Source organism: Haliotis rubra, unplaced genomic scaffold, assembly GCF_003918875.1.
Source record: "Haliotis rubra isolate DU_JTF1 unplaced genomic scaffold, ASM391887v1 Scf97, whole genome shotgun sequence".
NCBI lineage: Eukaryota > Metazoa > Mollusca > Gastropoda > Lepetellida > Haliotidae > Haliotis > Haliotis rubra.
Genome location: NW_025767712.1, coordinates 1,901,024 through 1,925,833, shown reverse-complemented (window position 1 = coordinate 1,925,833; position 24,810 = coordinate 1,901,024). Strand labels below are relative to the sequence as shown.

The window sequence follows — 24,810 nt, the reverse complement described above, 5'->3', positions numbered from 1 at the left end:
AAACAGCATATACCATTTCTTAATCTTGAAAATGAGCTTTAGCATTTCAATAGCTGTAATTTTTTTGATGAGGTCTAAAGCAATAATTCATTCATTCATTTATTGAAGGTGTCCTTCGATCTTTATGTCAAGAGGTACTGTGCCGAGATAAATGATCTGAACTTAATGACATTAAAGCTTAATTCTAATTGGCATGGCAGTACTTATACTGTGCAAACAAAATTAAGACACTAATAGTCTGAGGTAGCATCAATTTGGATGGTTAAGAATCTGCCCATAGTTTAAAGATGGAATACTCCCATTCCTAATAAATCATCAGTCCAGCACCACATCTGATCAATCCATTTGGTTAAACCTCAATATCTCAAAACTGTAGAGATCTACAAAACACTCTGACAACTGCCAAAAATCTGTATAACCAGAAACCCCAAACAAAACCAAAACAGAATGGGGGTGTGTGTGTGTAGAAAATTTACTGCGTGACAAAGTCTTAATGTGGCAGGTATAGACCTTTCAATATAGTGGCTGTATTTAAAATCAAATTCAAACCTCTTGAACAAACTAAGTTTTACTTGTCAAGTGTTACATTTTAAGTGAACTTGAGAGCATAGTAACATTTGAAATTAAATATCAGCAAAAATGGAACATGTTCAGTCCCACAACAAAGTACACATGTACCAATTTATTTAACGAGTAATGGACATTAATAGCTTTTTCAATGTCAATACTGAAAATATTATTTTAGTGTCATCACTGTTAGAAACAAGCACGTTAACTTTTAGCTCCATTGGTTACGATGTTTCTGATGAGATATTTAAGTCTCAAGGTAGACCAGCCGGCCATGACATAAGCTCAATTGACTTTTCATGAGGCATATTAGAAAAGGAAGCATGAATGTTTTGTATGACTATGCAAATATTATTTCTTTCAGAAGGAAACATGGAACATCATCTTATTTGCTGATCATAAGATAACAGATCACAATCAAAAGCTAAATTTACCTGAAATTAACATTAAAAATAAAATTATATAGAAGAGAAAGTATGTGTGTAATGGTTTTACATACGCTAACTGGTTGATGTTGGTTATCTTGGCTCAGGAATCTTTAATGATAGAAATTGGGTTACTGGGGGTAAACAGCCCCACCCTAAAACTTGACAAATGAATGAGACAATCCCTACATTACAGTGTTTGAGACAGAGAGGTTTGACTGCATGTTCGATGTGTAGATACTTTATTGACCAATCAATGGGCCAAATAACTACTAAAATGGTCCATAGTGGATGGTATGTGGACTTCTAAGTTAATGAAATGCATTCTAGAGTAGATGTCCATTTCATAAATTCATAAGTGAAAAGCTAACAGTTACCCATTGTGTAACAAGCTATGCATGTGCAACACACAATACTGATTTGAAGGACTCCATACTCTGATCAGTGGAATGAATAAAACAAAGAAAAGATTGTAGAGTATTCAAGTGAGTGTTCAAGATTGTGTTACCTTGATGTCCAAGGTTAACCAGTATCAAGCCCTAGTTTGACACTACAAGTAGAAATGGGTATATTTATCAACGTGTAAATAATACTGTCTTACTTTGGCACGATCACAGACAAGTCAAGATGAAAAAAGTAAACAACAAAATGTCTCACAATTAAATGTACACTTGTAGACAATGGAAGTGGACTGTGTCTTAGTTAGCGTCTCCCATAAGCACTAAAACAAACACTCAATATGTACAAAAAACCAATGTGATTTGATGTAAATATCACTGGTAGAATAATCATAGAGAAAAATGATAAATCAGTAATTTGCAAAGTAATAAGTAAATATTTTCACAACTTCAAAAGTTTAAACATTGAAAATGGTAATGTATAACTGTAACAAATAGGAATTTGGGGTAAACAGTAAAGAATATGTGTAAATGTTTGTCCCTATTTTCAGAACATTATGTCACTGGATTTGGCAGGTAATATCGTAGAGAGGCACTATTCACATGAATACTTTGACAAAGACTACTGTCTCAGTAAACGATGATCACAGAACAAGGCAACAAGATTAAATTACTTGGAGACAGACACATAAAGAAATTCTGAAGATAAGCATCATGACTGAACACATAATCTGGAGTGTTCAAGAAATCGCTTGTAACACTGTAATACATCAACTTTGAAAATCCGGTGGATCAACCTTGATCTTTAACTAATGCAGAATATGAACATTTCAATACAGGAGCAAGAAACAACTTCACCTCCTTTTAAGAATGGATGATTTTGACAAAAGAAAATCATCATTCTACTGTATGTCTGAAGTGTTACAAGATCAAATTACATTCTACATTATGCCGATGTTCCACATTAGAGGAGTCAAATGCTAAATGAAACAAGCACAATAACATACGATCAAGGAGTATTTGAGTATTTCATATGAGATTCTGGATCTTCTAAGAGCACAACCTCAACCCTATGGTATTATTGCCAGTGAAGTAATTCACTGCATTCTGTTATCTAGTTCTGCAAGGAACAGAAATATCTTTAATGCTGACCATTGAGAATGAAAGGGATTAGAAGTTGAGTAATACCAAATTAAGCACTTCTATCGGAAGTTGAGTAATGTCAAGTTAAGCACTTCTATATTAAACATCAGTATTAACAACACATCCTATCAAGAAAAGAATCCACAAACTTGGAGTCCACCAATAGGTTTCCATACATACTGAAGAGATCAGTATGAGAATCTCTCACTGCTCTGAGAAGAAGTAACGAGTAGACTGGCATTTTCCCCATACTCAGGTAGTTCTCAAAATATGGAGTAACTTCACTTTTCTGAGAAAAGAAACTTGATAATGAACATTGGTGTGATAGAAGAAGCTGCTTATTGGATAATTTACTAATTTCATTGCAATGAACCTAAGAAATATATTTGTATTATCATGTGAAACAAAATCGATCATTACTCACAAAGAAAAGCAAACTATGAGAATGTTTACATGGAATTTGCAAACCTGCATTTGCTTCATGTTATTTGCTAAAATGTTCGCCATACTGAATGTTACAGTGTACATTCAAGTTCTAAAACATAAATTAGTACCAGAAGCTAAACCATTTCAGTACAAACAAGTCTTAGCATGGATCAACACCATAAACCAGACATTTTTACTTTACGAAAGAACTAATGACGGCCACAGATTAATACAACATCAAAATATATGACACCACAATCAATCAATTTCCAACAAAGTATATTAGCACATCAATTAAATAGTTCGATCAGTCCACAAAATTGCATCAACGGAAGTAATAAGGCATGAAAATAGATGATATGTTTTGTTTTGTTTTCTGAACTGAGTGTATATAAATACTGAAGAAAAATCACGCCCTACTTGAAATTTGATATGGTGTTTGTAAGTTCACATATAAACGATATTCTTATTGGAACATGTGCTGATACTTGTAATAGTTTGTTGTGTAAAATGTGTATGCATGTAACTTGTTAACAAGAACTTTGAGACAATTCCATCTGTACCACAAAACATTTTGAAAACTAAGGTAGGACACTGTAACCATAAACACTCATGTCACTGTAAAGTGAAACTAATTTACTTTTGCTGATATCTTTCGCGGGTACAAAGCTTACATATATAAATAGTTAGAACACATATTTTGATTAGGTGTATGTTAAGAAGTTTTACCATTCTCCACTTAGACAAGATATATAAAAGATAAAATATTGTAAATGATTTGAGCATAGTATTCGTTGTAAATTGGCATAAGTATCATTGAGGAACACAACTGTATTGCCAGTAAGGCTGCACTTGTTTGAACAAAATTTACATCATTCTGCAAAAATTAATCTAAATGTACATGTTTTGAAAGCTGCTACAATTCTAAACAGAGTTATGTGCATTTTCTCATCCAACTGTCTCAAAAAGAGCCCTTTATCGTCCTGTTCAGGAAAAAACGCTACATGTGATGCCCCAAAATATTATTCAACTAATATTCAGACAATACAAACTGAGGTTCACTTTAAAGCAAATAAAATCCTACCAATTTAAATACATAGAACAAACCAAGAGCTATGTATCGTCAAGGAACAGGAAACAGTTGTCATGAAAAAAAACAACTCTTTCAACAAATAGTCTATGCATCCCTCCTACCCAATGCAAGTAACCAGCCCTCTAATGTCAGGATGGATATTAAGTAGACAATCACCAACAGAAATACAACATCTATGAACCCGTCATTGCAGACGCTGCTCTGCATTCATTGGGACTCCTCATTGAGTCTTCTTGATGTCTTGGGCAAAAAGAAATATGTGTTTCCTGACCAACGGACCAAATCTAGAGCCCCATACCAATTACCGAATTGGTGCTGTCCATATTATATATTTTTGGATTGGGAGAAATGGGAAACACATTTTTGTTCTTGCCTTATAATATATCCAACAGGAAGACAATTTTTTGATTGCTTTGCTGGACAAACATAAGATTCAACCCTGATTCAGTTGTCTTAAGTAAGGCAAAGATGTATTTGACATTGATTCATACATATGATTCTGTCAAAAGGGTGTTCATGAGTTCATAATATGTGACTCTAATCGATCACAGATATATTTATCAGGGTCAAGTTCAGCAAAGCATTTCAGATTGTGTATATTAATGTATATGATTAATGCACTTAAAAAGAGAAGCACATTTTAAAAAAGTCATGCTAAAACTGCTAAAAGCATCATTCACTTTCATGAATCATTTTCAGCTTCAGTTTCAAAAACCCTGTTCAACACAAATAACCTGTTCATAAACATGAAAAACAAACCAAAAAAGCACCAACATTTCTTACAAGCAGAACAAAAGCGTTCCATATTACGAAAACATTTTTTTCGTTTTTTCCAAAGCATTAAGTACTTTAGCAATATTTGCATCAAGTGCTGCTATGCCCTCTCTGAAAGCCTTGTCATCAACTGTCGACAGTGATGTAGTTGATGTGACTGCTGACACCACAGATCGAACATCCTCTTCAATAGTACTCAGACTAAGATCTAACTCTGTGCCTTTGAAAGCTTCACTCTGTAATGAAGAAGATTCTTGTGGGGCTACCTGACTGGGAGGGATGGGCTTGGAGGCCCCAGGGGTACCCTCTGTGTCAAGCCCACTGTCACTTGTATCAAAGTTAGGTTGTGGCAGTTTCATCACCTGTCTGCCACTCCCTGTGCTAGACTTAATTGGATCTCTGATTTCCGACCTTTACTTGAACAGTTCCTCAGCAACATCTCAGTCACAGACCCCAGGTCACTCTTCGGGGAGGAATTGAATGGAGACATGTAACTCTGGAATCCTTTCTCAAGAGCTACAATGTCTTCAGTCTTTGGGGTCTCCTTACGTAGTAGTTTGTTGTGTTGATGTAGGGCTTCTTTACTGAGAGGTGAAACTTTACTTTTCCTTGGAGATGACACAGGATTGTTGTCAAACTTGAGGTTTTTCTTAGCACTTGCCACAGTTTCCTTATTTGCAGTCGGCTGTCCCGGATCAGACATAACACTCTTGGCAGGACTAAAACAACCAACAAATGACCTTTTTCAATATTCTAATGATAATGAAGCCATAATTAGTATAACAGGTAGGTAGTTATTGTGAAACTGAACTTCTTTCTACCTAGCAAAATAGTAAAAACATCATGCTAAATGCAAATCTCAGTCTCATTAAAATTAAAAATCATGCTCGCTCCTGATACACAAACATCGGGTGGACAATTAATAAACCAATGACATCACAAACAAAAAAATCAACATTAGCCACAGAAAAACAGCTTTCTGCTGTTAGTGTATAATGCTCCTTTCAAACTGATAACTTCCATTTCAGACTACACTTTGAAAAAGTATTTTGACTAAGGTCTCAATTCAAACTTTAACCCATTCAACTTCGTAGGCCGGAAAACCGTGCTTGAGAATATTTCGCTCATATGACGATGGGCATGCGTGTGTATGTGTATGTGAGGCTGCATGTACTAGGCCAGACTGAAGCTGGTTTATAGTGCTAGCCCACTGAGAGACCATGCCGCAGTGAAGCATGAATACCCCATTCAGACACATTATACTGACTCTGAGCCGACCAGTCCTTGTTGTACCCATTAATGCCGAGCGCCAGGCAGGGACCAACAAGTACCATATTTTAACGTCTTTTGGTATGACGCGGTCAGGGATCAAACCCGCGACCTTCCGCTCTCCAGGTGGACCGGCCAGGCAGTAGTCGCATCAAAATGATCTATAATTTTAGGAACCTAACTAACATATGATTCTCTGATCAATGTCTGAAAACACTTATTAAATTTCAAATGACCATATATTATCGACAGGATTAGAATTATAAACTATTTTTCGCAATGTTAGTGAAAAAAACAATTCTCGGACACATGCTTCGGCAAGGGTCCACAGCAAAGTTGTCAAAGAGCAAAGTATCGATGTTTCTAGAAAATAATTAAACAAACTGAATAAACTGAAGAATAAACTCCACAACTGTACTCATAAACTGAAGAATAAACTTACTATTTCCATTTTTTTGAGCAATCATGTAATGTAATTCAAGTGACATCATAGCTTTTATCGCCTCGAACTTCACGCTCGGACACGATGTTTAATGCTAAAATATATGCATGGAGCATTTTTGTCACAGGTCATAACCTAGCACAATAAGTGCACTAAGTTCCATAATATAAATATAGGTGGTGATTTATTGTGTAACACGTTCAGAATAGCGTGATTTTCCCAAGACTTTCGTCTGAATCATTAGTTTTCGTTTACGAGGATGGTATCCATTGCTGTAATATGATTGGCTGCCTTAGGTCACGTGTACGATTTTGACCAATCACAATCCTTATATCAGACTGTGGCAAAAAAGCGTCATTAGAAACCAATTTTTATCTAATAAAATCGCTTCTTACCACTGTGAAAATACTCTTGGCAAGGGTACAGTGATATTGTTGATGTTCAGAGCTTTCGAACGATACCCGCCATCAAACGAAATTGCCTAACATGTTATTCATACGAAGCTTAAAAACCGAGGTATTTCCCGCTGTTATATCATGTTACCAAGTGGAAAGTCACTGATATCGGGAAATAGACGACCATATAAATTATTTGAGAAATCTGTTTTAAAATAATTTTCCGATTCCGTAAAAATGTAATTTTCTGACTAAAATTGATATTTTATACTTATCCTGACTCATGCTAATTATGCTTGTCTCCTTCCTCTTGCGAATGATAGTGGAACACTTGAAATCCCTTGAAGTTCCCTTTAAAAAAGCGGACGTAAAATCATTCACCCAAGAGTAGCGTCCCTTTCCTCCATTTGGCGCCCAAATGGTCACATGATCGGCCATATTTGTCACTCTCTCCGTATGTAAGCCCGACACAGGGGTGGAAATTAACCCATTGCCCGACGTCCGAGTCCAGTGTTTTTTTCAGTCGGGCAAGCACATTTGTATATCACGCTGTACCGGTGTCCGGTTGACATTCCAATGTTAATTATGTTGCTTATATAAAAAAATCACCAAACAAATCGGCCGGTATAGCGGAAAAATTATCAGGGCAAGTGATTTTACATGTGCCACTGTACTGGAGTACACTAGCAATTTTAAAGTTATTTCCACCCCTGCCGACACACGGATTTACATGGAAATCCAGAGTGCCATAAGAGGGGAGGTTGGGAGGGCTAACCTCATAAGTATAAAATATCAATTTTAGTCAGAAAATTACATATTTTTCCTTATCCGACTCATGCTAATTATGCTTGCAGAATCCATCGGAAACGGTGGTGGGTTAAGCCACTTCTGGATTCACTGGTTGTAGATTTACGTCCTGTACCACCCCTCTTGGGAACTTATGACGGCACTGTTGAAGATTCTTTCAACTTCTCTCTCATGAGTCTGGGGGGGACCACAACTTGTCAGATTTCTTCCTGACATCTGTGTGTGGATTTTAGATATACTAATATTCCATTAGTTATCTATTGCAACTCCATCTCTTGAAGCGCATCAAGTGGAGATGCGACCCTTCTTCATGTACGAGTATGTCCTATACAAGTACAGGGTCTATCACTCATGCTAATCTGTCCTAGACGTGTGCATGGACTTATAGCCATTGCTCTCCAGAGCGTTGGTATTCACAAGTCACGTGATAAAAGGGGTGAGATTTACTCAGCACCTTTGTGGAACCATTTGCTACAACAAGTGGCCCAAACTGAGACGTCTACAGTGGCAATGTCTCTGAGGTAGTGGTTGGCAAACACCATGTTCGATCTCCAAAAGCAGCCCTCCATTATAGTTGTAATCGAGCAGTTTCCATGCAGAGCAAGTGTTGACGCCAGGGCTCTGACTTCGTGTGGATTGGAGGCTCGTGGAGGCTCAAGTCCTGCTGCTTTATAGGCCCTTAGTATAACGGCTCTCATCCAGATCGATATCGTTGTCCGAGAGACTTCCGTGGGCGTCTCAGTGGATAAGGGGATGAATAGGCACTCGAATTTTCGTCTCCTTGTTTTATTTTTTCTAAGTAGATTTTAAGTGCTCTGATTGGGCATAAGGATAGATCCTGCATATCCTGTGGCCCAAGGACTGTAGATAGTGCTGGGATGTGGAACTGTCTGTCAGGCTGACCAGGCAGTTGGTTCTTGGCGATAAAATCCCATCTTAGTCCAAGATGTATGATGTCACGATGTCTTGATTCAAATCGTGTTCGTTCAAAGTCCAGAGCATGTATTTCTGACATCCTTGCAGCTGTTGCTAGGGCGATCAGGAACAGCGTTTTCTGAGTTAGCAGTTCAAAGGATGTCCGTTCTACAGGCTCGTAGGCATCACTGGTGAGATGTTGTAAAACTATGTTGAGATCCCAGGCAGGAGCCTTAAATTTCTTTTGTTGGTCTTCCAACTTGAACGAGCGTAGTCAGCTTGATACCCATTTTCATGGTGATAACTGTACTGAGGGCAGCTAAGTAAGTTGAGAGTGTTGAACCTTTTAAGTGTTTCGTCTGTCGTAGATGACATAAGTATTCCGCCACTTGAGGATGTGTTGCTTTCACCGCTGTAAAGCCTTTCCTCTTTGCATAATGTTCAAATCTCTGCCACTTGTCGTCATACAAGTTGCGAGTTGATCTGCGTAGAGCTAGTGTTACTGCTTTCGCTGCTCTGGCGGAGTACCCTCTAGTCTTCAGGCAAGCTTTAATACGCTCCATGCGTGTAGCTGGAAAAGTGTCGGGTTCCTGTGAGCTTGCTTGGTGTGTGGATGGACGAGTAGGTTCGACCACTCTGGTAGTTTCAGGGTTGGACTTCCGAGTTCTTGTATGAGGACGGGAAACCATACCCTCGCTGGCCAGTAGGGCTCGACCAAAATCAGTTGCAACGTAGTCGTCTGCTTGATTTTCTGTAGTAGTACTTGTGGTAGTAGTGCAGGAGGCGGAAACGCGTAAGCGTTTAGTCCTTCCCATGAGATGCTTAGAGCATCTGTTGCCCATGCCTGAGGATCTGGAATCGGTGAGACGAACGTTGGTAGCTGTTTGTTGAACTTTGTTGCAAACAGGTCTATTAGTGGGGATCCTAAAGTCTGTCTGATGAACTGGAATGCTTCTGGATGCAACATCCATTCCGTCGGGGATGGTTGTAGTGGACGAGATAGGGCGTCTGCTATGACATTCTTTGCTCCCGGAATGTGGCATGCCTTCATGTAGATGTTCAGGTCGTCGACTATGCTGAACAGGAGAAAACTGAGTTGTAGCAGACTTGTTGATCTTGTTGACCCTTGTTTGTTGATGTAAAACGCCACTGTAGAGTTGTCCGTGTGTACCATGAGTCGTGCGTTCTTTAGTACGCTGGACCAATGTTGTAAAGCGTTGATTACTGCTTTCATCTCCAACAGATTGATGTGTGACTTCTGATCCTGACTCGACCACTTCCCTGCTGCCACTTCGTTGTTGAAGTGCGCACCCCATCCTTGTAGGGAGGCATCCAAGTAGAGATGAGTGTTGCAAACCGGCTCTGACAAAAAGGTCCCTCCGCAAATGTTCAACTACCGAGTCCACCATAGGAGATATGGTTTCAGGCTGTCCGGTAGTATTAACGGATCTAGGCTGTCTAGGTGGGCGTTCACAAATACTTGTAGTGGGTGCAACTGTAATTTCCCTCTGCGAGTCATGTCTTGAGCTGAGGTGAGTAGACCGAGCATGCTTTGCCAAGCACATAGTGTCAACGGAGAGAGCAATGCTTGAGATATCATCTGTTGTATTTTGACCCAACGATCCTCTGGGACGACTATACGATTCACTGGTGTGATGAGTCGAATTCCTAGGAATTGCAGATTCCTTTTCGGCTCCAGTTCCGTCTTGAGGAGATTCACTAGCCATCCTAGTTGAGTGAGCAGCCTGATGGTGAAGTCTAGTTGCAGTCTGACTTGACTGGGATCTTGATGAGCTTGAATCCCGTCGTCCAGGTAGAAAGTACTGCGTAGACCTCGACGATGTAGATATGTGACGATGGGCTTGGTCACTCTGAGTAAACAACCAGGGGCCGGCGATATTCCAAACGGTAGAACCTTCCACTGGAAGTGATGTCCGTTGAAAAGGAAACGTAGGTATTTCCTTGAGTCTGGATGTATCGGGATGTGGAGGTACATCTTGCAGATCTATGCTGGCGAGGAAGTCTGCTTGACGAACGAGATGTCAGAGCTAAGGAAGATGTATCATCTTTAACTTTGTTGGTCTGCGTAGATACTCCCAATTGAACTTCCTCATGTTGTAGATGAGCTGAAATTTCTCCTTGGAATTCTTCTTCGGTACCAGGAAAATTGGGGTGTAGAACCCAGGCGTGATGAGATCTTGATCTATGTCTTCTACTGCCTCTTTGTTGAGTAGGGTCTTGATAGCATCATCCAGTTTCTCTATCTGGTCAGCTGCGTTAGTTGAAGGCCATCAGGTTGCTTGTGAGCGGCGGAGTGGCTTCCAACTGTATCTTGTACCCTCTGCGCAGTATCTGGGATACGTAGTCGTCCTGTAGTATTCCCCAATTTTCCCAGTACCGTTGAAGACGTCCACCCACTGCCAAAGGTTGCACAGGAACAGCTGGGGGTGGAAGACTCCAGTCGTTCCGAACCTGGCCTTCTATGCTTGATTCCTCTTGCACCCCTGGGTGCTTGGCCTCTTCCAGGGTTACCTCTAGGAGCTCCGGTTGGGCGAAGAAAGGAGCCTCTTCCTCCTTTCATACTGGAATACTTCTTTTCTCTGGCTCTCTGGGCTCCTGCAAACTTAGATTTGTTTGAGTAGCGTTGGGACGTCTGACGAATCACGTTAGCCAAAGTGTCGATGGATTTAATCCCCATAACTTCCCTTGAGTCGTGAGAGACTTCTCTGGCGACTTCTTCAATTCCTCCTCCGAAGATGTAAGATGATGACCATGGGGCTCTGTATAAAGACTTGGGATAGATGTGGAAAAAGGCACTCTAGGAATTAGTGGTGTTCCGATTAATTGAAATAATCGAAGATTAGTCGCAGTGACCAAATGACCAAGCAATCGATCACGTTTTCTCATAATCGAACATAAACGATTTTGGAACTACTGTTTTAGTCTTTGAAAAACTTGACAATGGAATATATCTTAGAAATTGTCAGGGCCTGAAAACGTGTTTAATTCTTAGAAAACTCACTTCACTAACTGAAAAGCCATGACTGAATATTTCTCTAAGACTCAAGGAAGGTTATGTTCATGATATATTAGTCATCACTTTAAAGTAGCAAGTTGCATCATGTTATAAATATCTGCAATAACAACCTGGATAGGAAAATCTGAAAAATCTTGCTAACCAATTTTTTTCGATGATTGTTCGTTGGTAATGAAGCAATCATCAATTGTGAGATTTCAACCAATTCCCAACACTACTAGGAATCATTGACACACCTGTCAACCCCACCGGAGGATGAGAGAGCGCCGCACCAAAACCATCCACTGCACCTGAAGCAATTGACACATTCGACACAAGCCCCAAATGGGAAACAGGCGTAGAATCAACCATTGAAGTGGAAAGCGCCGCACTGCAAGGAAGCGTCACTTGAGATGTAATGCTAGTAATCACACCAAGCGCCGCACGGGAACCCCCCACCTCAGGAACAGAAGTGCACTGAGGAATAGGTATCACCGAAGAGGGACGGGTTTGAAGAGAAAACGTAGACAACAAGATAACCCTAGGTGGTGAAGAGGCTAGACGCATGCGGCCGGAAAAGTTGACGTAAATTCTCACTGAGGTAAGAATCCGACGCCTCCCCTAGGAAATCTTCAGCAGGCGACGGGGACTTCGAACGTTGGACTGCAGTTTTCTTACGGCGTTCTGTCTTAGAACGTTTAGACGCAGAAGGACCCTCAGATGGTTGACGACGATCCCTATCTGACACGCGTCTACAAGCTACCCGCGATATTCAGAAAAATCATCATCGTTGAGGTCTGCAAAAAAAGTGCAACGTTGAGACCACTCACAACGTCCTAAACAATCAACACATAAAGCATGTGGGTCTGCCGCCGAGAAGTTGCTGTTGCATTTATCGCAATGCTTGCGCTTTTTAGCACTATTGCGATTCGATTTTCCCATTGTAGAACACAATCAAACTTTCTTAGAGACAAGCACACATCCACACGACGTAGCGACAAGAAAGAGAATGACAGGCACAGGTAGTCATATGATCATCTGAGCGAGCTGCACGCTTACGGAGATGATTGACAGGTGCTGATGTCGGAGGGGGTCAGAGGCCAGTAAGATTTGATTCAACTTAGCCTACAGCACGTTTCCACACATGGTCGTAGAAGAAGAAGAGAGGTGCATACCATGAGATAGGATAAGTTTAAAAATTAAAAGGATATGTGCCGTATAGGGACCCAGGTGTTCTCACAACCGTCCTCAAGGGCGAAGAAGGAGAGAGTGACAAATATGGCTGATCATGTGACCATTTGGGCGCCAAAGGGAGGAATGGGACACTACTCATGGGTGAGTGATTTTACGTCCTCTTTTTTAAAGGGAACTTCAAGGGATTTCAAGTGTTCCACTATCATTCGCATAAGGAAGGAGACAAGCATAATTAGCATGAGTCAGGATAAGGAAAAATATGAAAATATAGAAAGAAAAAGGTAAGGGGATATTATGACATGTTACAAATGGAAAAAATTGCAGCATTTTATGCTCCCTTCGTGGTTTATCTGGACATTATAAATTTTTAAGCTTGCATTTTCATTAAATATTAAATTAATTACATTGTAGTTGGATTATTTTAATAATATGATCAAAAATAAATTTCATATTTATAAACAGTAGGATTAGACCTTTCAAATGGAGTATGATATGTAGTAGCAATAATGTTTTACAAGCTGATATTTTCCTTGATAGCATAGGCTCCATCTATGACCTCAGAGTCTCTGGGAACTCGGTGTCATGGCAGTAAAAGCCTCTGGTTGACTGGTGTTGAAAGAGTTAAAAACAGAACAAAGGATAATTCTAGAATGTCTAATCAGGTTTGTAGAAATTGAATGACTATGGAAAGTCTCTGCAGTTTATCATTCTTACCCAACTGAGGCAATGGATAGACGATGATTTCCATAGAATCAGTTCAAAACCTGCACCTGTTGTCCAAAATATGTTGTGTAAACATTTTCGAGGTTGAGTGATTAAAAAATACATTCCAGTTGTGGCTTTCCCAATGTTCAAACATACCTGACACTATGCTATTGATAATGAAGTCAAAACAATCATCACATGACAGAACCTACCTGTAGCCTGATCCCTGTTTGTTGAGAAGAAGCAGCATTTTCTGAAGACTGAAGCTGTTTTCTATTGTAGATGCCCCATTTGTTTGACCTCCATTATCCAAACTACGAAGAACCTCACCCACACCATCTTTTAATGTCCTGAAACAGAAGTGCAAAATAATAGTAAGAAAAATCAGCTATTTTTTTAGGAAGCACGTAATTTCTAACATTAGCTTATTTGTGCCTTTTCACTTAAAATCATACAGGAAATTAAATCCCCACAATGACAGACAGCATAACTTACTGGACTAGGCCCTGCAGTCTGGAGATCTCCATGTCTCGTTGTTTGAGAGATACCTGCAGGATACGGTTCTCACTCTCTGCTGCTGCATGTCTCAGGTGACTTCCCTCAGTCTGCTTCCGGGCAAGTTCCAGCTCAAACTGCAATTTCTGAAACTCCTTGGAAGATTCTTCTCGGGTTCTTGTACAGTCATTCTCCTGATAATAAAACCAAATACCAGCATATTTAACTTCCTCATATCTACATAATATATACTAATATAGGTTTTAATGCCAAAGTCTCAAATGAGAGTTTTCATAGACATTTTAATTGACTATGAAAAGTATATGTTAACAGGAAATCTTAAATGTAAAATAACTAAGGCCATGCCATGTTTGGTTAGTAGACTCAAAAGGTTATGGCAGTGTGACAGATGACACAATAACCTAACTCGACATAATTTATACAACTTCCTAAAACACCCTCAAACCCCATGTAACAAGGCGACAGTCAAGTCATCAATAGTTGCACTTGTTACTGAATAAATGTAAAAATAAATAACTGGAGGAAATGATAAGGTGACTAGTCAAAAGAACCATTGATTAAACCAGATACTGTATACAGCTATATGCAAATGATACAGTTCGTACCTTATCACCAAGTACAACAATCAGCCTCTGCCTCTCGTACTTCATGCGTTCCAGCTCCTGGGACAGTCTCTGAGTCAGTTCCTTCTCCTCCTTCAGCTGCCGATGCAGAGATGCATTGTCAGTCTGGAGGTGCAGCACTGAAACACAAAGACAGGACCACCTTCACTTCTGTCACTGGAGTGTCATGATCATCACTCTCAAGTCAAACAGAAAAAGGCATGCATTTGTGTCATTATAAGCAATTTAACCCCAATCACAGCTGGAGACCTTCATCCTTCTCCACTTGACCTCCCCACTATCTCTGTATTGAAATGATAAACCCAATAAGGACTGAGAAATAACAAGAGGTATCAGAGATGACATATCGAACCTATCTGGTGCAATTTGAAAAATGGCCTTATTTGCCTTCATGAAGTTCAGCACTATTGTAAATCCTAATCATTAGGACTCAGTTCATTGTACTGCTACATGAATGACAGATCATATTTCAATGACATTTTTTATTTTCTTATTATATCCTATGAACACATAAGCAAATGATCAAATACATGTACATTAAGTGCAGAATTGGGTTTTCAAAAAACATTTGATATTACCATGATTTGATTCCATCTTAATGCTATACCATAACTGATTATGGCAATATTTCACAACAAAATGACTCACTTTCAAAGTTGATTCCATGGTTAGTGTTTTCCTTCTCTTGTCTCTCCCTCTCTTTCAGTTGCTGGTTGACAATTCTCAGTCTCCTGCAATACCAAGCAATAAATGGCAATTGATACTCCACTGACAGAAAGGAACCTAAATGCAGTAACTGCACAAACAGAATAACTATAATGAAACTGACTCGATCCTCTGCCTTTATAAAACTTGACATAAACAAAATCTGACTGCTTCATAGTGTTAGGATTTGGTTAAAAACTCATAATTGATGACTGGTTCATTACAACCAATAAATCATCGACAATAATTGGTTAGCGTCATTTATCAAATTTTCCTGGTTTGTTTGTTAACGCACCAAATATAAAGACAAAACATGTAGTTCTTTTTGAAAATTTTCCATAACACCAGTCAAAACATTTACTGCCATGACACCGAGTTCTTTCAAAGATGAGTTTATGAAGGAAATTATAAGCTTGCAAATTGCTACTCATCCCATCTTTTCTAATCCTACTGTTGATAAATATGAAGTTTATTTTATAATATTATTCAAATAACACAACTACAACTTAAATAAAATTATTTTGAATGAAAAATGCAAGCTTACATTTATAACGCCAGATAAACCACGAAAAGAAGCAAAAACTAAAGGCGATTTTTTCCATTTGTGACATGTCATAACATGCCCGTGCCTTTTCTTTTATATTTTCACTTTTACGTAATCAGAAAATTATTATAAAAGATTTCTTAAATAATATGTATGGTCGCCTATTTCCCGATATCTGTGGCTTTCCGCTTTCGGTAACATGACATAACAACGGATAATACCTCGGTTTTGAAGCTTCAGATGAATAACATGGGAGGCGAATCGTTTGATACCGGTATCGTTCGAAAGCTCTGAACATCAACAACATCACTGAACCCTTGCCGAGTATTTTCACAGTTGTAAGAAGCGATTTTATTGGATAAAAATTGGTTTCTAATGGCGCTTTTAAGCTACAGTCTGCTATAAGGGTGCGTTGATTGGTCAAAATCAGACCGCGTGACCTAAGGCAGCCAATCATATTACGGCAATGGATACCGTCCCTCGTAAAAGAAAACTTTTAGATTTAGACGAAAGTTTTGGGTAAAATAATGCTATTCTGAACATATTAAGCAAGAAATCGCTACCTATACGTGAAATTATGGGACTTATTGGATATCGCGGCTAGGTTATGACCTGTGACAAAAATGCTTCATGCATATATTTTTCGCATTAAACATCGTGGTCCGAGTGAAGATTGGGCGGCGAGCCGAGATGTCACTTAGTCAGTGATTTGACTTGCATTACATGATCGCACAAAAGATGGAAAAAGTAATTTTATATGTACATTTGACAACTTTTATGAATGCTGTTGTTGATTTTATTCATTAGTTTATTCTATTTATTTAATCATTTCCTCGAAACATCGTTACTTTGCTCTTTGACAATGTTATTGTGGACCCGGTCCCGAAGCATGTGTCCGAAAATCGTTGTTTTCAATTACATTGCGAAAAATAGTTTATAATTTTAATTCTGCCGATAATATATGATCATTTGAAATTTAATAAGTGTTTCCAAACATTGTGAAATGTGATGGATTTAATATATGAATCATAAGTCAGCTAAGTTCCTAAAATTATGTCTCATTTTGACGTGACTACTGCCTGGCCGCTTAAGCGGCCTCCGGTGTCTGGGGACTCATAACGTTGTGGCCGCTTAAGCGGCCTGCTGTGTTGAAAGGGTTAAGGATGACTTGCATGTTAGGAAATGTAATTTTTTGAGTAAAATTGATATTTTATACTTATCCTGACTCATGCTCTTTTGCTTGTCTTCTTCTTCTTGCGAACATAGTGGAACACTTGTATCTCCTTAATTGAAGCTCCCTTCAATGTAAAATCACTAATTGGTACTCACCACGAGTTGCCTCCCTTGCCCCTTTTGGCGGGAACAGGTGTCGCCACCCTCTGGCCTCATGCTTCACTCTCTCCTGATTTTGCGAGCCCAACACTTGAATTTACAGGGAAATCCAAAGTGTTATGTGGGGAGGATGGGAGGGCTAACCTCATGAGTCAGGATAAGTATAAAATATCAATTTTACTCAAAAAATTACATATTTTTCCTTATCCTGACTCATGCTCTTTTGCTTGTAGAATCCTACGAGGCGGAGGTGGGCAAAACAGAATACTTTGGATTTATAGAATTAGTGATTTATATAGATATAACTGTAATAACCCCCTCACGGGAACTTCATAAAGGCATAGACTTAGGATAATTCCTCTATTATAAGCCATAGGTTATAATGCCATACTGGGGTATTTACATTAATAATATACTGAGATATTATAAACAACAATATCAAAGCGACTCTGATAGAGAAGCTATACCACTGAACATATATACATACTGCTAGAACTCCGTAGAGTTATAAGCTAGATAATGCATGTAACAATTATGCATATTAATCTCACGTAAGACTACGTGTTAGCGTTCTGAGGGACTGTCAACTGCTGTGCGAGGACCAAGGGACCGAAATGGTGAATGCCTGAGGCGTCCTCGGTGGTGATATCTCTCAGGTAGTGATTAGCAAACACCATGTTAGATTTCCAAAAGCATCCTTCCATAATTGTATTCAATGAACAGTTACCGTGTAAGAGTGGAAGCTAACGCCCTGATTTCATGGGGATTTGATGCTGTTGGAGGGTCCAGTCCTGCTGCCTTGTAGGCTGCAGTATGACAGTTCTTATCCATATAGATATGGTGAGTACGAGAGACTTCTGTCTGAGTTGTTGCCGACAAGGGAATGAATAATCGTTTGAGAAATCTTCGCCTTGTTTTGGAACGTAAGTAAATAGATTTTGAGAGCTCTGACTGGGCATAGAGATAAGTCCAGTGTATCTTGAGATCCAGAATGGAGGATAATGCAGGGATATGAAATAACCTGTCTGGTTGACCTGGTAGTTGATTTTTGGCGATGAAATCCATCTTAATCCCAGGTGTGCTGTGTTTTTGATTGTCATCAAACTGTATCCTCTCATAATCTAGTGTGAATTTCCGACATCCTGGCTGCTGTGGCTAGAGATAACAGGAAAAAGCGTTTTCTGTGAGAGAAATTCAAAGTTTGTCGATTCCAACGGTTCATAAGCCTCACTTGTGAGGTGTTGTAACACTATATTCAGATCCCAAGCTGGGGCGTGGAACTTCGCTTTTGGTCCTCCAATGGCGGAAAGCCCGTAGTAAGGCCAGTAACTCTGGAGTTCTTGTCAATCTAACACCCGTTCTCATGGTAATGACAGAACTAAACGCGGCAAGATATGTTGACAATGTCGAGCCTTTTAAATGTTTGTTTTGCCGTAAGTAACACAAATAATCTGCCACTTGTGGATGAGTAGCATCTCTTGCTGTAAATCCCTTATTTGCTGCGTAATTCTCAAAACTGTGCCACTTGTCGTGCGTACATTGTTCACGGTAGAATAGCGTAAGGCAAGCGTGACCGCTTTTGCAGCCCTGGTAGAATACCCTCTCTTGTTTAAACACATTTTAATACAGTCCATACGAAGTTGGAATACTTCTGGGCTTCCGTGCACCTGTTTGGTGTGTGGATGTATTAATAGATTTGGCGCTTGGGTAGCTCTAGTGTTGGTTGACCGATTTCTTGAATTAGAATGGGAAACCACGCTCTGGCCGACCAGTAGAGCGCGACCAAAGTGAGTTGGAGGCTCTGTGTTTGTCTGATTTTCTGTAATACTTGAGGTATTATTGCTGGTGGCGGAAGCGCGTGCGCATTGAGGCCTTCCCAGGATATGCTTAGAGCCGCCCGCTGCCCATGCTTGTGGGTCTGGGACTGGTGACACGAATGTCGGTAGCTGATTGTTGAAGCATGTTGCGAATAGATCTACTAGCGGCTCCTATTTGCTTGATTATCTGTGCAAATATTTCTGTATTGAGCATCCATTCTGTCGGTGGCGGTTGATGTGGCGAGAGAGTCGTCTGCTAGTACATTCTTGGCTCGGGAATGTGACATGCTCTGACATGTAGGTTAAGATCGTGTATTAGATCGAACAGTTGAAAGCTTAAAGTCAATAGGTTCAGTGATCTTGTTGAACCTTGTTTGTTCACATAGAACGCCACTGTCGAGTTGTCAGTATGAAGCATTAAGTCGCATTCTGTAGAATGTTGCTCCAATGAAGTATGGCGTTGATTACAGCTTTCATCTCTAACATGTTTTATATGGAGCTTGCTTTCTTGCTGATTCCATAACCCTGATGCCGTCCGGTTGGCGAGATGAGCTCCCCAACCTTGGGCGGCAGCGTCTACATATAGATGGGTTTTGAATTCCTGCTCTTCTAAACAAATACCTTACGCAAAACATTCGACCTCCTGGTCCACCATAGTAGATGAGGTCTGAGGCGTTTTAGGTAGACTGAATGGTTGTAGGTCGTCCGAGATGTGCATTGATGAAGACCTGTAATGGGCGTAACTGTAATCTGCCTGAGACTGTCATGTCTTGGGCTGATGTGAGAGACCCAACACGCTCTGCCATTGTCGTGTAGTGGTAGCGGAGAGAGTAGAAACTGACGGAATGGTCTGTTGGATCTTGAGCCAACGGTCTTCTGGTCTGACGATACGGTTGTGATTAAATAAATCGAATGCCTAGGAACTGCAGATCTTGCGATGGTACTAGGTCCGACTTGAGTAAGTTTACTAACCATCCTAGCTGTGTTAGTAGCTTTATGATGTAGATTTAACTGTAGTTTGAGATGCTGTGGATCTTGATCTACTTGTATCCCGTCGTCGAGGTAGAACGCATCGTAGCCCTAGAACGATGTAGATGGAAGTGACAATAGGTTTCGTTATCCCTGCGTGAATAGCCAGGGGCTGATGATATGCGAATGGGAGTACTTTCCATTGGTAATGTAGCCCGTCTAGTGTAAATCTTAGATATTTCCTGGATTCGGGATGTATCGGGGATATGTAGATATCGTCTTGCAGATCTATACTGGCCATGTAATCCATGGGGCCGAATCAACTGCCGTAACTGAGGAAAGGTGTATCATGCGAAACTTTGGTGGTTTGCGTAGATAATTCCTGTTGAAAAAGCCTCATGTTGTAAATGAGTCTGTATTTCTCCTTGGAGTTTTCTTGGGTACTAGGAAAACTGGGGAGTAAAGCCTGGTTCGATGTTTACTTGATCTAGTACTTCTATGGCCTGCTTGGTTATGAGTGATGTAACCGCCTCTTAACTTTGGTAGTTGTTGTGCCTGTAAGTCGAACTTGTAAGGGTTGACTGTCAGCGGAGGCGTGGCCTGTAGTGGGATACGAAATCCGTGTTGAAGAATGTTGGAGACATAAGGGTCTTTAACATTCCCAGTTCTCCCAGTGTAGTTGAGGCGTCCACCCACTTGTGACGGTTGTACTGGAGCGGCTGGGGTGGAAGACTCCAGTCGTTCGAACCTGTCTTTCAGCGTTTATAGTTAAGGGAACCTCTGGGTGTCCTGCCTCTTCCTGACCCTCCTCTATAGTTGCCATATGGGCTGACGAAAAGAATCTTTCCCTGGCTGGCTATCTTCCTATCCCGTGCTTTCTGTAGTCCCGAGAACTTAGATCTCCCTGAGTATCTTTGTGAAGTCTGCCTGATGACGCTGGCTAGCGTGTCCATCGACTTGATCATAAGGACTTCTCTGGAGTCCTTAGTGACTTCCTTGGAGACTTTGTCTATTCCTCCGTCAAAGATGTTTGGGGATGACCACGGGGCTGTATAGAGTGGAGCTGTAAAGTTCTCACCCCAGCTGCAGGAAGCGAGGAGGCCTTGACGACGAGCTAAGGTCAGTGCTGCTGAGACAGATGTGAGATGATCTGTAAGGAACTGCTGGTCCTTCTTTTGCATCAGTAGGGCCGAGTAGATCATCCTATCATCTTCAGAGGTTAGATATTCACGAAAATCTGGTGATAAGTGTCTCATTGATCGTTCTAGATCTATTTAGGCCAAAAACATCGTCTCGTCATGTTTTCTATCTGCACCAACTTCGCGATCGTCAATCTTGTAGTTCTTGTTCTTAACATCGCTGATCAGCTTGTAGTTTTCATCGATGTCTTGTGCCTTCAGGAAGGGGTCCATGTTGTCGTGGGAGAACTGCTTAAGCGTGAAAGTTCGGCAGATGTGGTGTCTGCACTTTTCGTAGCTTTAATGAAGGCTGTATCTAGATTATGTGGCACCGCGGCAATCGGGATTACGATCGGAGGTAAGGTGATGGCGTCTGCATCGTCTTCCTTCATCAGGTATGTCTGCGCTGAGTTGCCACTCTTGGGCCGGTGAAGATAAATCTAGGTTGTTTACCATCCAATATCTTATCTCAAGTCTGAGAAGATGATGCCTCCATCATCTTCTGTACCAGCATCGGAGATGAGAGGTTGATGCTCTTCTGATGGTGACCTGTGGGCTGCTATCTCTATGTCGGGTGACACTTTCGGGGAGACCTGAGTGTAGACCTGTGTGCCGACTTGTGTGTGATGACCTGCGGGTGATGTACGTGGAGAACGGGCGCGGAGATCGCGTCTAGGTGATCTGTGTCTATGGGAAGACCTAGATCTGCGAGGAGAATGTTGGCGGCTTCGTGGAAGCTCTTGAATAGTCCCCTCGGCGCCCTTCTGGGCGATGACGATCTGTGTGGACGGCCTTACTTGCAGCTTCCTCTCGCGCCGGACCTGGGGAGCGCCTTGACTCGTGGCGGTTTCCGTGACGCCTGGTGGTCTGAGTCTGCATCTGAGGATGAGGCCGAGGGGACGATGACGATCTCCCGTCTTCGCGAAGGCCTCGCCAGCGGACGCTATCCACATCTGCGCCCTTCCGTCGAGGTGGTCTGTGACTTCCTTCGAAGGCTGCTTCGTCGTGGCTGCTCACGCTGACTGGGGGTGCCTCTGGGGTATCGTCTCGCGTTGCTCGGGCCCTGGGCTGGCTGCTTCCCGACTGTAGTGGCCCTCCATCATGGTCATGATCTGCCGCACAGCTCGTCTGGGATGGTCTGCGCGAAAAGAAGTCGGTGCCCTCTCGCGATGACAGCTGCTGACCCCTCAGGGAAGTCGTCTGACATCAGTGTAGAGGGCATCAGGCTGCATATGGCGATCTCTGCTGATGTCACTGTAGCTGTCACCGGTCAAGCTTCTTGTGGCGTCACGTCAGGGATGATGATCGGCTGATCATCGTAGAGGCCCAGTTAAAGCGGCTGGAGCGATCTCGGCTGAAAAGTTCTTGGCGACCGTGGACTTCCCCTTGGATGTCGGCGCTGCCCTGGGGTCGAAGTCTCTGCGTTGGGGAAGGCGTCGTGGCCCTCTTGGACTTTATCTGCGATGACGGGACGTCTGGGGAGGCAGGGCGCTTCTTAGAGGTGGCGGATTGCATCCCACGCCCATCTTCGGCGGAGTCTCTTGCGAAACACCAGGCGGGAGGGTCTATCAACAGCAGCTGACTGGAAGGGGAATCGATGTATCGGCCATGTCTAACCCTTGTTTAGCGTGACCTATCTGCGGTGCGTCTCCACGGCATAAAGATATTTATGAAAAGCAGGAATTGGATAGATTAATGCAGTAACTGCAGCGTGTATCAAGCGCACAAGGCGTAGCACAACTAGGGCATAATACATGCGGGTCAGCAATCAGCGTAAATTGCAAATGGTACAGATTTTCATCGCGCGAAATACTAGCTGAACAATCACGAACTCCATTGAATAAACAGTAGAAATCACGATTAAATATCAATGCAAATTAATGAAGGATACTAGCTATACCTCTATAGTAACCTATAAGAGGTAATAAACTAAGAAAAACCAAAGGATATAGTGTGTAAGGAGACACAGAGCTCTCACATCCTGCTCACTGGTAGAAGAAGGAGAGTGAAGCATGAGGCCAGAGGGTGGCGACACCTGTTCAGCGCCAAAGGGGCAAGGGAGGCAACTCGTGGTGAGTACCAATTAGTGATTTTACCATAAATTTCTTTTAGAGTCTTCAAGATAAATGACTTGGAACTAGCTTGCAGTGCTTATGAAATGTAACAGACAAAACCAACCTTGTGAAAAATATTGTTAAAGCAAACAAATGTTCCAAAATTGTTTGTGTTCGATTATGAGAAAACATGATTGATTGCTTGGTCGTTTAGTCATTGCGACCAATCTTCGATAATTTCAATTAATCAGACTACCACTACTACTTCATACCTTATGCATGAACTAATACAGAATTAATTTATTAAATCAGCAAGCTTCATGTAAGCTACAAGCCCCTGTAATCTTGTATCAATCTGAGCATACCATTGCGAATGTTAGATAGAATGTTCTACCTTCTGAGTTGACTGTTTTCTGAGCGTAGAGGCTGAAGCAAAAGGTCAACCTCTGTCTGGAGATTGAAGGTGGGTTTCAGTTGAGGGATGGCCTCTATGCACTCCTGAATGTCTTCTAGCACATACTGTAACTCAGACTCCCCTGTTCAACAAATGTGGAGACTATTCAGTTCAGATGTGTAGTGAAAGAAACAGCTTGTTACTTGATAGCTCAGTAACAGATTATCAACACTTGATAACATGAATACTAAATCAGACTAATGTAACATTTTAATCTTAATACCCCAAACAAAACAATTAACATTAAACTTATAACAAGGAACCCTACACTTTCAGGGTAAATTTCAAAAATTGACCTGCCAGAACTTCAGAAAATTGTTCCACATTTCTACCTTACAAAATAGTACCAGTACATACAATTGCTTTTCAGAGAATATCAAAATGAAACGTTTTATCATATGGATCATTATATGTTAATCATTTGCCTTTACATCATGTTGAACATATTGTCTTATTTTGCAAACTCATCAAATTTCTTTCTTCCTCACCTCCAAGTTTGCAGACTTCTCCAAGTTCTTTGACAAGATACCTCAACTTCCTAGGTCCAGCAATGGCCTCCAATCTAGCTGGTAGTAATGGCTGGTTCTGTGACACAGGATGCATGGACTGAGGAGCCGGGGTATGACCAAGCAGATTACTAGGACCTTGATGCAGGGTTTGGTTAGGAGCAGGAGTGGAAGGTGCCCTGTTGATGAATTTTGGTTCCTGACAAATTCTGGCTGCGGGAGAATTGACAGGTGTCATAGTCCACTGCTGATCAGTTTGCTCTGCTTGAAAGGGAGCAGTTTCTACTTCATAATTTTCCATTTGTTCTGCGTCCTCTAGTTCAGGAGCATGATTGGCTTCATCTTGGAACCGTCTTTCTAGATTATCACTTGCCCCCCTACGAGGCCTTATGTTGTCTGCATATAGATGTGGTTCATGGCCCTGAGCGGTCTCTCGAGTCATCCTCCTGAGAGTAGCCTCCCTTAGGTCACGAGCTCTGTTCCTTGGTGTTAAACTAACTGGTGAATTTGCTGGAGTTTCCAACATTGGTAACTGAGATGCAA

General features: G+C 41.1%; 1 protein-coding gene across 1 annotated transcript; it reads right to left on the bottom strand.

Annotated features, from left to right (window-relative positions):
- Nucleotides 1–1,084: 1,084 nt before the first annotated feature.
- LOC124265240 (coiled-coil domain-containing protein 14-like) lies at nucleotides 1,085–24,793 on the bottom strand. The gene is made up of 7 exons (XM_046700031.1): nucleotides 24,250–24,793; nucleotides 23,702–23,843; nucleotides 15,357–15,439; nucleotides 14,691–14,827; nucleotides 14,065–14,258; nucleotides 13,782–13,919; nucleotides 1,085–5,545 (listed from the first exon to the last, which is right to left on the bottom strand). Exons 1-7 carry the CDS (start codon nucleotides 24,791–24,793, stop codon nucleotides 5,185–5,187), a joined length of 1,599 nt encoding a protein of 532 aa, XP_046555987.1. The 3' UTR covers nucleotides 1,085–5,184.
- Between the last annotated feature and the right edge of the window lie 17 nt (nucleotides 24,794–24,810).